The 13,500-nt window shown below is 42.9% G+C and overlaps 1 protein-coding gene across 1 annotated transcript; it reads right to left on the reverse strand.

Moving 5' to 3' along the window:
* Nucleotides 1-340: 340 nt before the first annotated feature.
* slc16a5a (solute carrier family 16 member 5a) lies at nt 341-8,568 on the reverse strand. Its single transcript, XM_046368921.1, is given in 8 exon segments — nt 341-1,199; nt 2,108-2,430; nt 2,432-2,936; nt 3,152-3,197; nt 3,200-3,261; nt 3,264-3,290; nt 6,489-7,016; nt 8,112-8,568. Coding segments are annotated over 7 exon segments (1,653 nt in total). The 5' UTR covers nt 6,910-7,016; nt 8,112-8,568; the 3' UTR covers nt 341-930.
* Nucleotides 8,569-13,500: the final 4,932 nt, after the last annotated feature.

A 13,500-nucleotide genomic window follows, 5' to 3' on the forward strand; every position in this document is an offset into this window, starting at 1 on the left:
AGAAAAACCCTGGAATGAGTAGGTGTGGCCAAACCTTTGACTGGTACTGCATGTGACTATGTTCCTTAGAATAATATTTTCTTGATGATACCTGAAAAACAAGCAGGTTGAGAAGTAACAAATCTCTAACACCTACAGTACTTGCTTCAGTCTTTGACAAGGAATAGCACCCATGTCCTCGTAACTCCTGCACTTTTACACAAGACATTCTCAGTCATAGCAGTAAGCTACTGATCGTTCTGTAACTCTGTTACACAATGAACATAAGAACAAGACATGAACAGTATCATAAAGAAATGTTTAGGCCCCCCCAAAAATCCAAGACTTCTTGGGATAAAGAACTTGAGTCAGTCAATGATATCCATCTTAATAAACTGGTAGGCCTACAGTACTCATCATTCAGTTGAGGTTTCGTCTGGTGTAGTATATGTATATATGACATTTAATAGGCCTACAGATATTCAATGTTTATTTTGATTGATTGCATGTACAAGGCACATCTCTTTTTTTTTCTCAATCTTGGTTGTTGAAGGGTGGCGAAGGATTCCCAAGGTATGTCTTCTTGAACAACTTGATATTGATGAATGTGTAACAGGGTGTGAGGGGGAAAGGCACAGGTTTGTGGAATGTGTGAAAAAGTACTGTATTCGATCACCAATAACAGTATTAGTCCGCATAAACAGTGCAGACTGTAATAGCAATGAATAATCCACTCCTAGCACGAACCCATTGGATGAAATAGTCAACCCAAGAGTTGAGTATAACAGTCAAGAGGCAAGAGTGTGTATACTATAATTGGAGTGTCAGATCCTAACAGATTGGGATATCATATCAATTATCGTACACTTGTACTGTAAGATCAGCAGCACAGGGTATACAATCACAAAATCATAGGAAATATACATCTGTGTGTTTGGACAATGACGCTGTTCACAGGCAGCTGACATCCCCAGTCTCAGAGTCTGAGGCCTTGTCTTTGTCCCCCTTGGTGGGCACACTGCTGTACTGGCACTGGGGGACCACATTGTGAACACTGGCAGGCTTTGGTGGAGAGACCTGCGGTGGCACCTGCTGCCCCTTTAGCACCTTTCTGTCCAGGCAGTAGAAAGACACCATGAGGAATACAGCCGATGAGGCAACAGTCGCACTGCAGGCGAGGAAGACATAAAAATACTCCCCAGTTCTGTCCACCAGGATTCCTGTAACAACAACATAAACAACAATATCAGGAGCCAATCAGCATGAGTAAAGCCCCAGCCGTGCATGACAGACAGTTCATGATGACATAAGGGAATAACTGTAACAATAACAGAGTATTTCCCCCAAACTTCTTAAACCCAGAGGCGCAACATCGTATGACTTCCGGAAACGCTTGTAAAGCAGACCAGGCCGGGGTTTGAGAACTCAATGAGAGAAGTGAAACATTCTTCCTTAGTTGTTCATTTTGTAAAAGGCACAACCTAGACTAGAGCCAATGTCTTAAGCAGTTGAACATGTTATTACTCCAACCTGGTGAAAGTGACACGTTTCCATTTGTCATAAAAAACTATATCGAAGGTGTGCCTTTGATTTTGACAGCCTGCACATGCACAGTTCGGCGCAAGATGATCGTTAGATCCAATGATGTGTTTATGCACGAGCTTAGCTGGCCAAAGTCGCCATGACATTGCCTGCAAGTGTGATCGGGGATTTCTATTGGAAAAGCAGTTCCATACTATGCCGTCTTTGATTCTACCACTGCACAGTGAAACACAACCAACTACATAAGCAGTCAGACAGAAGTAGGTTGCATACCTGACATTTGAGCTGGAATGCCCCCTCCCCAGGAAGGAGGGAGCTGAAAATTGTCTTTAAGACCCCCTGAAACATGCACAAACAGGCATGAGCACACACACACATGATTGGTTGGATGTCCGTGGAATCCAAGCAACAGGATATGCTCCTTGCCTCTGACCACAGCCTGTGTTAAGCCTAGCACTACTTCAAGTTACACTACAACACTTACTTGATGAATGTGTTCATCATTGAATAGGACATCTCCTCGCCTGGTTTTCATGTAGGGGAGGCACACACACCACACACACACACACCTCAGGGAGTTCGGTACCTGCGAGCGGGGGCTCGATCAGTAGCGTGACACTCTCCATGATGGCGAGCAGGCCCAGGGCAGCGGGGAAGCGACTCATATCCAACGTATCCATGAGGACAGTGAATATCAGTGAGCCCACCACGCTCATGGACAGGCCATAGGTCAGCACGTACACCAGCAGCACATGGAAGCTGGCATCGATACAGCAGATACAATTACTCAGTCCGTTCATCAGCACAGCAGCAGAGAACAAGTAGATGTAGCGCCCCTTGAACCAGGGCAGACTGAAGAGCAGGCCAATGGACGGCCTCACCATGATGTTGACGATACCCAGGATGGAGGAGGAGGGCGGCCCGGCTCTGCTCCATGTCGAGAGCCATGGCGTAGGGCACAAGGTAGATCAGCGGCACCAAGAAGCCAAGCATCATCCAAGTGATGCCCACAGAGAAAACACGGTAACGCAGGTTGTTACATAAGAGGTCAAAGGCCATGTGATGGTGCAAGGCGGCATTCAGGCCACCCCACAAGGCCCTCATACTCCCCTTTGGCTTCTCCTCCTCCGGCTGAAGAGGCCCGTGGTTCATCAGGGGCTGGCCACGATGTCTGTGGCTCCACAGAGGCCTCATCACAGCTCCACACACACAGCAGTTGAGCAGGACGGCCCCCAGAACCAGAAAGCTCCCCCGCCAGCCCAGCTCAGTGTGGAGGTAGTTTCCCAGGAGGGGCAGGGTGCACAGGCCCAGGGCAGTGCCCGTGGACGACATTGCGTTGGCGAAAGCCCACCGCCGCACAAAATACTGCCCAAGAATAGTCACTGCGGGCTGGAAGCTGAAGCAGAATCCAAGTCCTGTCAAAGGAGAAGACAATGAATAAGGCACATGGCTGAATGCATGGGAGAAGGTAGAGGTTGCCCCTAACCACTAATACAGGGTGTGATTTTCTTTTACCTTCCCTAAAAATAAAGATGGCAAAGATTGGGATGTAGGGTTATCTAATTCTAGATCTGTTGTTAGGGGTTAACTGCTTTGTGGAGTGATTCATTTTTTTTAGGAGGTTAGTGACCTGTAACCCCAGCTGTGACGTAGAGCTCAGTGATGGTGTGGGTAAATATGAACTGGCCGCCATTCCAAGACCACTCAGGACCCCACCCACCATCACCGTCGTCCGGCAAGGTTCTCCACCATTACACTGCAGAATGGACCTAAAGGAGGAGACGTGCTATTGGTTAAACACACAAAGACCTCAAAGAAAGTACAGTAAAACTTAGAGCCTTAGGTACAAGGGAGTTTCCCTAATCCAACAATTTTAGCATAACTGCCCTCTATGGCTATCTTTATCTTCAACAAACTGGTGGTTTGTGCAGGGCCTTTTGCACCAGATGGGACCCCAAGCACAACTCTAAAGAGATACAATGACTTCGAGTAAGTCAAACAACGTTTGGGTTGTGTTTCACTGCTAGGATCTGCTGTTGAGTGAAAACAGAAGGGTCAATGCTCTGCGAGATCCCGCCCCACACACACACTTCTTATTTTAGCCTATCCCATTGTTATGCTTACTAGAAGGAAATCTGTGGAAGCAGTCATTGCAGTGGGTGCACCAGACTCAACATTAAAGACAACCATGTCTCATTGGCTCCTTGTCTATGTTCAGTTTTTCATTGCATTGGAGTCAATCAAGCTTTGGCACAAACATGGAGTTCCAGGTAAGATGTGGTAAGCAGTGGTGTAGTGGTACATGGAAAAGTGGGTATTACTCTAATTTGTTCCAAAATTTCCCAAATGGCCCACCCGGTGAAGGAAAGGCACCCCTGTGTGAAAAATGCTATGAGAAACAGTGACATACACGCTGAATGACCTAAAATTATAAATCCCATATTGGTATTTCACAGACAGGCCAACCTGTACTGTGGAAGTAGGCTTACTATTGAAACATAAATGAGATAAATGAGACTGTCAACTGAGTCAGACATATTTTGTGTGAGGTTTTCGCTCTCAGTCACACTTTTTTATGATTTGAGTGTAGTTACCTTTCAATTCAACTGTGCCGGCACATAGCACTGTTGTTTGGTTAGTGTGTGTCTTAAAGGCCTTTATGGTAGAGTGGCCAGACTGATGCCAATCCTCAGTAAAGGGCACATGACAGCCCGCTAAAGACTCTCAGACCATGAGAAACAAGGTTGTCTGGTCTGATGAAACCAAGATTGAACGCTTTGGCCTGAATGCAAAGCATCATGTTTGGAGGAAACCTGGCACCATCCCTACGGTGAAGCATGGTGGTGGCAACATCATGCTGTGGGGATGTTTTTCAGCGGCAGGGACTTGGAATCTAGTCAGGATAGAGGGAAAGACGAACAGAGCAAAGTACAGAGAGATCCTTGATGAAAACCTGCTCCAGAGCTCTCAGGATCTCAGACTGGGAAGGTTCACCTTCCAACAGGACAATGACCCTAATCACCCAGCCAAGACAACACAGGAGTGGCTTCACGACAAGTCTCTGTATGTTCTTGATTGGAAAAGCCAGATATCGGACTTAAACCTGACCGAACATCTTTGGAGAGACCTGAAAATAGCTGTGCAGCAACGCACCCCATCCAACCTGACAGAGCTTGAGAGGATCTGCAGAGAAGAAATGGGAGAAACTCCCCAAATACAGGTGTGCCAAGCTTGTAGCGTCATACTCAAGGCTGTAATTGCTGCCAAAGGCGCTTCAACAAAGTACTGAGTAAAGGGTCTGAAGACTTATGTAAATGTAATATTTCAGTGTTTTATTTTTTATAAAATCGGCTATTTTAAAAAAAAACTGTTTTTGCTTTGTCATTATGGGTTTTTTATTTAACTAAACAAGTCAGTTAAGAACAAATTCATATTTACAATGACGGCCTAGGAATAGTGAGTTAACTGCCTTGTTCAGGGGCAGAATGACAGATTTTTACCTTGTCAGCTCGGGGATTCGATCTAGCAACCTTTGGTGACTGGCCCAACGCTCTAACCACTAGGCTACCTGCAGCCCTGCGTGTAGGTTGATGAGCTAGTTAAACATTTAATTGAGTAGGGACAGCCTTTCCATCTACCAGAAGAGTTATATTTTTCCTGTTCCTTTAATTGTTTGAAACCTGGACATTTTACTTCATATTATAAGGCATGTGCTACCTTGCTTTAAAGTAGCCTATAGCCAAAACCCAACAAAATAAACTTTCTTTCATTGTCTAGCATCCAAAGCCATCATCCTAGTCATAAGATATTTGTTGCATCTTTAGATCTCACCTCTTTCAAAATGTCTAAGATACATTTTAATCTCTGTCCATGAAACCGCTTGCATTTGAGGTGATTATTTTAGAACTGTGTTTTCCCGCAAATTGCATTTTGGAACATTTGCGTGTAGGCCTACTGCCATGTGCACATTGCTGCGCTTAAAATGTGAAAAACATTTTAAGATAAACATTCTAATATATATATATATATTTTTTTGATATACCATATACCTCAAAACTATTTTGATACGCATCATGGGGATAAGAAGTGAGTATACGCAATGCCCACCAAAAAAGTGGGTATACGGAAAAAGTACAAAATCGTCATACTTGAGTAAAAAGCAAAAAGACACCTTAATAGAAAATGACTCAAGTAAAAAAATCACCCAGTAAAATACTACTTGAGTAAAAGTCTTAAAGCATCTGGTTTTAAACTTAGTGGAGCCAAGTGCTGCGACTAAGGCAACTGAAGCGCAACAAGTAGTACAAACTGTAAGGTCACGGCAAGTACACCCTGACATTGCAAGGCCATTGAAATAAGTAATGTACCAGCTTACTGATTCACGCCACACATTGCTCAGTTTATCGTTTGGCTCAACTTAATTCAGTTCTGGTGATTTCTTTGTTGTTGCACAAAGGCAGTGGACATACACAACTTTCCCAGATGTTTAGGGCTTGAAACCCAAACGGAAATAGACCCACTGTGAGTGGCTGACCAAAGGAAGGCAGCACACAGCGTTAGTGTGTGTGTGTAAGGGTGAGAGACCATCCCCTGAAATCCCACTTATCAAATAAACAAACAGGGGATGTGTTGACTCTCATAATGTACACCTTTTCTATGCTTTTTGTGTCTGTCTGATCTGACCAGTCATTATTGGACTGCAAACCTCGGCACTGTAAATCAAATGTGTACACAGTGAATGATCATGACAGGCTGAGTGGGTTAGACAATCTGCTTCAAGAGTTTTAAAAAGGAAGTATTGTACTGTAATAGACTGTCAGTGATTACTGAACTTACTTTGAGCACATTCCCCTGCAAGCATATATGAATGTGTAACTGCAAAAAGAACCCTGAAAAAGCCCTACTTAAAATCAAAAGGTGAATCTATGGAAATATATGGAAACTAGGATGTGAATCTACTACCATACCTCCAGCATGATGCACTGATGTCATTATTGAAGGCACCCAGGAAGTCTCTTGGTTGCTGGCCTGGAACTCTGTCTGTAGGTCCGTGTAGAAAATGCCTATGCGGGAGAAGCCCAAAGTCAGGGCTTGCACCAGGATGGTGGACACCAACACCACCCAGCCCCAACCCCCATCAGGTGCAGTGACGGGCCCATCCATGGCCACAGGAACTATGGGTTCAGACTTGCCATTCTCCACCTCTTCAGATTCCATGATCTCTCCATTCTTCTGCCCGATGTTATGCGTCTGCTCAGTGAATGCACCAATTTGTAAGTCGCTCTGGATAAGAGCGTCTGCTAAATGACTTAAATGTAAATGTGTCTTGCTCTCCATCTGGAGGCTGTCACAGTCCCCTGCCACCTTGCTGCCTTTCCTCAGGTTCATCCTCAGCTCAGATGCTATGGAAATGCCCTAGTAGTACAGTAGTTTGCCATGGTGAATGACACTCACTAATATGTTCCATCTCACAGTCTCCTCAGCAATGAACATGCCTGTTAATAGATGGGGAAAAAACATGAGCAACCCGATTTGTCCTCTGGCTATGTTGTGTAGTCTTGTTTGTATCAAAGCTTTAGACACACAATTTGCATAGCTTGTGGCAAAAACTATCCAGCTGTCACTTCATATATAGGACAATTATAACTTGTCCTAGGTTTAGTGTGATTCTGTATTCCATGAAGGTAAGGGCCGATTTCCACTATTGGTGTCTGTTAATGAAGGGGGAAGGGAATAGGATATGGCACATATCTGCATGTGCTTGATGAAGTAAAAAAAAATCAAATGAATGGCCTACTGTGCAAGACCTTTTCCAGTTTAGATTTCTGGCTGTAATCTGTTAGTTTAGTGGTATTCCTTACAAAAAAAGAAGATTGCAGTTGTGAAACTGCAGTAAAAATGCATTTAACTGCAGTCAACAGTGGTATTTTGGATGCAGTGACTGCCAGTACACTGCACTCTGACTGCCGGTACACTGCACTCTGACTGCCGGTGCACTGCACTGCACTCTGACTGCCGGTGCACTGCACTGCACTCTGACTGCCGGTGCACTGCACTGCACTCTGACTGCCGGTGCACTGCACTGCACTCTGACTGCCGGTGCACTGCACTCTGACTGCCGGTACACTGCACTCTGACTGCCGGTGCACTGCACTCTGACTGCCGGTACACTGCACTCTGACTGCCGGTACACTGCACTCTGACTGCCGGTACACTGCACTCTGACTGCCGGTACACTGCACTCTGACTGCCGGTACACTGCACTCTGACTGCCGGTACACTGCACTCTGACTGCTGGTATACTGCACTTTGACTGCAATCTTTTTTCGTAGTGCGTTCGAATTATAGGCTTTAAGCTGTCCAAACATAGCCTCTAATTCGCATTTAAGCGCACATTAATGACATAATGAGATGCACGCAATTTAGCTGTAGTTTATCCCATGTGAACGCCTCAGTGTGTGTGAGCCACTCTTCAAAGACTGCAGACAAGTACAGTGTATGCAATTTGGGCGGCAAAATCCAATTCCATGTTCGGTAACATTTGGTTGTCATACATTGTAATCGCTTTGGCACACTAGTAGCCTACTCACGTGGAATGTCAATGTATTTGATATTAGGAACTGTTGGAGATATCCGGGCCAAGAAAGACAGACGTCGATCCATCCGAACTCCTAATTACTAGAGCGGCTACTTTGAATCTATGTACAGCAACAGCACGACAACGCTCGAGATAACTCGTCGACAATAATAGGCTACGATGGTGAGAAAACAGTTTGCCTGCCCTATAGTTTACTCTCTTATTATTGTTGAAGATCATCGTCATGGCTCAAATACTTGACGTCAAAATACATAGGTTACATTTCATTTAAATCCAGTCTCAAAAACACTGACATAACAGGCAAGATCACTTGTTTTCAGTAGACCATCACATTGCTAGAAAAGCTTGTTTACACTAACACGTTAGCACAATTTTCTTATCTTTTGCGGCTACTCATTATATCTGACGACCATTAGCCTACTCCGTTTCGAATATTTTTTTACCCTCTCTACCACATCATAAACAAGCCAGCTGTAAGTCCTAGCCCCTGCCATGGAGCAAACATATCGTGTTATGGGTGGGAGGAGACATGACGTAGGAGCGTTGATGGATGTTTATCACAAATTACAATACGGACACTCACATTTTTGGCCATTGGTAGGCTACTGTTAATTCAGACCAATCTGTCGTGTAGCCTAATGTGGTCTCAAAAGCATCAGTGTACCAGGACTATGGCTGAGTGTACACAGGCAGGCTAATTCTGATATATTTTCACTAATTGGTCTAGATCAGTTCTAAAAGAAATACCAACTAGTGGAACACATATCAGAATTGGGCTGGACTTTGACTAGGCCATTCTAAAACTTCAAATCTATTGCTTTTTAACAATTTTCATGTAGACTTGATTGTGTGTTTTGGATCATTGTCTTGCATGACCCAGCTCTGCTTCAGCTCACAGATGGATGGCCTGATGACAGGAAAAAGAGGACCGAGCACGCCACCATTGTCATTGATGGGTCTGTAGTGGAGCAGGTTGAGAGATTCAAGTTCCTTGGTGTCCACATCACCAACAAACTAACATGGTCCAAGCACACCAAGACAGTCATGAAGAGGGCACGACAAAACTTATTCCCCCTCAGGAGAGTGAAAAGATTTGACATGGGTCCTCAGATCCTCAAAAGGTCTACAGCTGCACCATTGAGAGCTGCACCTTCTACAGCTGCCATCCAGGACCTCTATACCAGGCGGTGTCAGAGGAAGTCTCTAGCAATTGTCAACGACTCCAGCCACCCTAGTCATAGACTGTTCTCTCTGCTTCTAAACAGCTTCTACCCCCAAGCCATAAGACTCCTGAACATCTAATCAAATGGCTACCCAGACTATTTGCATTCCCCCCACTGCTACCCTGTTATCATCTATGCATAGTATGTTATGGGATTTTTATGAATACTGACTAAATTATGTATACATTTAGCTTAGAAATATAACTAAACAGAATACTACTCGGTTACTGTATGAATGTATAGTCATAATACTGAATATAAGGTGTGTAGTTTTAGTCAAAAATTAGAACAAGGACTTTCTGTTCCTTGTTAGAAACTAATGGAGCAACCGTCAGACCGGCTGGAATACTGTGTTCCTTACTGGACATTCTGTCCTCACCCAGGGAGGGGAGAGACCTTGGGCTTGTAGTAGATTGTTTAACAGGTGGCAGACAATGTGAGAAGGCTTGTGAATTATATTGCCATTGTATCTGAGAGGAGGAGAGACATTTATGACAAAGTGTGAGGTATATAAACCAATGTACATGGTATTATGACCAGAGCTCTCGGGAATAAACGCTATTGATTAATTTTGAGACTGTTCTCTGTCCATTTTATGCAAATATGAATCTTACAAATTCTTAGAAACAGACAGAGTGTTTTAATTGAATTGGTTAATGGACACAAGAACTAAATTCATCTAACAATAGTCACTTGAATAACTCTACCTACGTGTACATATTACCTCAACTAACCGGTGCCCCCGCACATTGACTCTGTGTATAGTCTCGCTATTGTTAATTACTAGTTACTTTTATTTGTTATTCTTACTCATATTTGTTATTCTTACTCATATTTGTTAATTTAAAAAAAAACTGCATGGTTGATTAGGGGCTCGTAAGTAAGCATTTCACTGAAAGGTCTACACCGGTTGTATTCTGTGCATGGGACTAATAACATTTGATTTGACATTCTCCTGTAGAATTCTCTGATACAGAGCAGAATTCATGGTTCCTTTTATTAAGGCAAGTCGTCGAGATCCTGAGGCAGCAAGGCATCCCCAAATCATAACACTACCACCACCACCATGCTTGACCATTACTATGAGGTTCTTACTGTGGAATGCAGTGTTTGGTTTTTGCCAGACATAATGGGACCCATCTCATCAAAAAAGTTGACTCAAGTTTTCCAAAAAGCACCTGGAAGCGCCTGGATACTAGCTTGGAAGAATGTTCTATGGACAGATGAGTCAAAAGTAGAACTTGGATGACAAGTATACAAACCCTCCCCTAACCCGGACGACGCTGGGCCAATTGTGCGCCGCCCTATGGGACTCCTGACCACGGCCGGTTGTGACACAGCCTGGGATCGACCCTGGGTCTGTGGTGATGCCTCAAGCACTGCAATGCAGTGCCTTAGACTGCTGCGCCACTCGGGAGGCCCCAATACAGCCTTATTCTAAAATGGATGAAATACATTTTTCCCCTCATCAATCTACATACAATAACCCATAATGACAAAGCGAAAACAGGTTTTTAGAAAAGTTTGCACATTTATAAAAAAACAGATACCTTATTTACATAAGTATTCAGACCCTTTGCGATGAGACTCGAAATTGAACTCCGGTGCATCCTGTTTCTACAACTTGATTGGAGTCCACCTGTGGTAAATCCAATTGATTGGACATAATATGGAAAGGCACACACCGGTCTATACAAGGTCCCACAGTTGACAGTTCATGTCAGAGCAAAAACCAAGCCATGAGGTCGAAGGAATTGTCCATAGAGCTCAGAGACAGGATTGTGTTGAAGGAACAGATCTGGGGAAGGGTATCAAAAAAAGAGAATGCCAAGAGTGTGCAAAGCTGTCATCAAGGCAAGGGGTGGCTACTTTTAATAATCTCAAATATAATTTATTTGATTTGTTTAACACATTTTTGGTTACTACATGATTTCATGTGTTATTTCATAGTTTTGATGTCTTCACTATTATTCTACAATGTAGAAAATAGTAAAAATATAGAAAAACCCAAGAATGTGTAGGTGTGTCCAAACTTTTGACTGGTACGGTACTGTACATGTAGGCCTAATAAAAAATGATATAGTAACTCTTATTTAAATGTAGAAATTATTTTACAGCATGACATTGCCTCGCTGCTCAAGTGGTTTGCAAGTGGCTTCCATTTTCCCAATTCCTTTGGGTCTCCTTTTTCATTTTGCTCATCTCTTTGTATGTCCTGTGCTTCTTTCCCTGAATAGGCTATTAGGCCTAGTATAAAAAATGAGAAAAATTACAGTTCTATAGCTTTTCTAGCCTATAGGAATGGTCTATTGCAGAGAGCCTTGTGTAGCCTATAGCCTGCCGTGCACGGGAACAGCTAGAATAGAAGTGATGTGTAGCTAAAAGTACGAAGCTAAATATTAGGCCATTCCTTAGCTAAATATTAGTTTCAGAATGAGTTTTAGGATAAATATTTACCTGTCAAAAGTGCAAAAAAGAATAATTAACACATGATGTAAAGGTAGATCTGTAGTGCATTCTGCTGCGCTCTGTGGTCCCCGGGCTCACAAAGCCCCACTATTGATTTGGCCTCTAGGCCTACGTTTTTGACATTTATTATAACAGGGCTAACATAGTGCAATTGTGAGTACACAATTATTTGACCATAGCATACATCACTGCTGTTTACAGCCTAATTTTAATATCCGCCCAAAAGTCCTGTTTTGTTTCATGCTGAAGTAACTGCAGAGGCCTACAACCTAGGTCTGATTATGCAACCATTTGGATCAGTTTGGGTCTATTCTCGACTGTTTAGAATGTCCAGAAAGGTACATTAGCAGGCCACTTTATCAGGATGTAGCCCGGTATTAAGATAAGACTGCTATAGGAAAATATGGGCTTCTCCTTTCCAACTCCCTGCCCATCTTACATTTAGCATGCACAAGCAAGCATGCATCTATCCTCCAATAGGCTATTAGTAGGCTAAAGAAAATGAATTGAAATAAGTTTACAACCAGTTTTTGTAGTTTGGCTTTGAGACTCTTGAGATTTAAGAGGAAAAGCCCAGGTTGCGGAGGCCAGGTGCACAATTGTGCAACAGAACAAAGTCAGACAGGCTCGAGATGTAGACTATAACCTAAATTAGAAATGTATGCATATTAGCCCATAATTCATAAACTCAATGTTAGGCTTAATAATCTAGTGAAGATATCCATTCAATTTACACAGCGAAAAAATTAAAAAAAAAAGTGATCAAATAATGAAATCGTAGCCTACAATATGTACAGTCCCGAAGCTGAGCGCGCTTCCTCCCAGTACCCAGGTATGCAGCTCGAAAAGCTACCCTATTGGTTCAGTTTTTTTAGGGACAAGAAAGGTATCCTACAACAACACAATGTAATGAAACATTTTGTTTTCAAGTGAGTACACAACTCTAGTCTAGGCTGTAAACTGCAGTTAATAGCCTATGCCATTTGAATAATTGATCAAAAGCCTGGCATTTTGAATGCATATTCATTTAGAAATAACTACATCTAGCCTGCCTGATTGGGCAACCATTTGGATCAGTTATGGGGGATTTTCTCTGCAGTTTAGCCTACATGGTCCAGGCACAATAACAGGACAGTGAAATGGTGTATTTAGTCAGTATGTATCGGCAAACAGAATCATGCTAATGTAGGGATTTCTAGTCACCTGCATATGATAATGCGTGAGCATGGAATAAGTTGTATCCATAGTTTATGCGTTTGGCTTCCATGTTTTAAAAGTGTTCGAAAATGAGGTGGATAGTACATTTGACAAATTCGTAACATATCTTACAAAATGGGTGATGGACAACCACAAATGAATACATACCATACGAAATGTAACATACTAAATGGAGTGTCTCTGATTTACGTACATAATAATAGGAAATGCTCTGACACCAGGTTGCAGCAGCCTCAGGCTACTGTAAAGGCTAATCTCTTGGTTTATGTGTGAAGTTTGATACTGAAACATGCAGCTATTTGGGACGGAGACCCAACAATAGGCTAAATCAGAAAGTGTATACATTTGTGGATTTGTTCACTTTTCTAAAATTATGAGATATAATATTTGAGGTGGTATAAGACCTTTAAATCCACTTACACACACACACACACACCTTAAACAGCTGTACAAAAACAAGTTACACACACA

This window comes from Oncorhynchus gorbuscha, linkage group LG11 (assembly GCF_021184085.1).
Source record: "Oncorhynchus gorbuscha isolate QuinsamMale2020 ecotype Even-year linkage group LG11, OgorEven_v1.0, whole genome shotgun sequence".
In the NCBI taxonomy this organism is placed as follows: domain Eukaryota; kingdom Metazoa; phylum Chordata; class Actinopteri; order Salmoniformes; family Salmonidae; genus Oncorhynchus; species Oncorhynchus gorbuscha.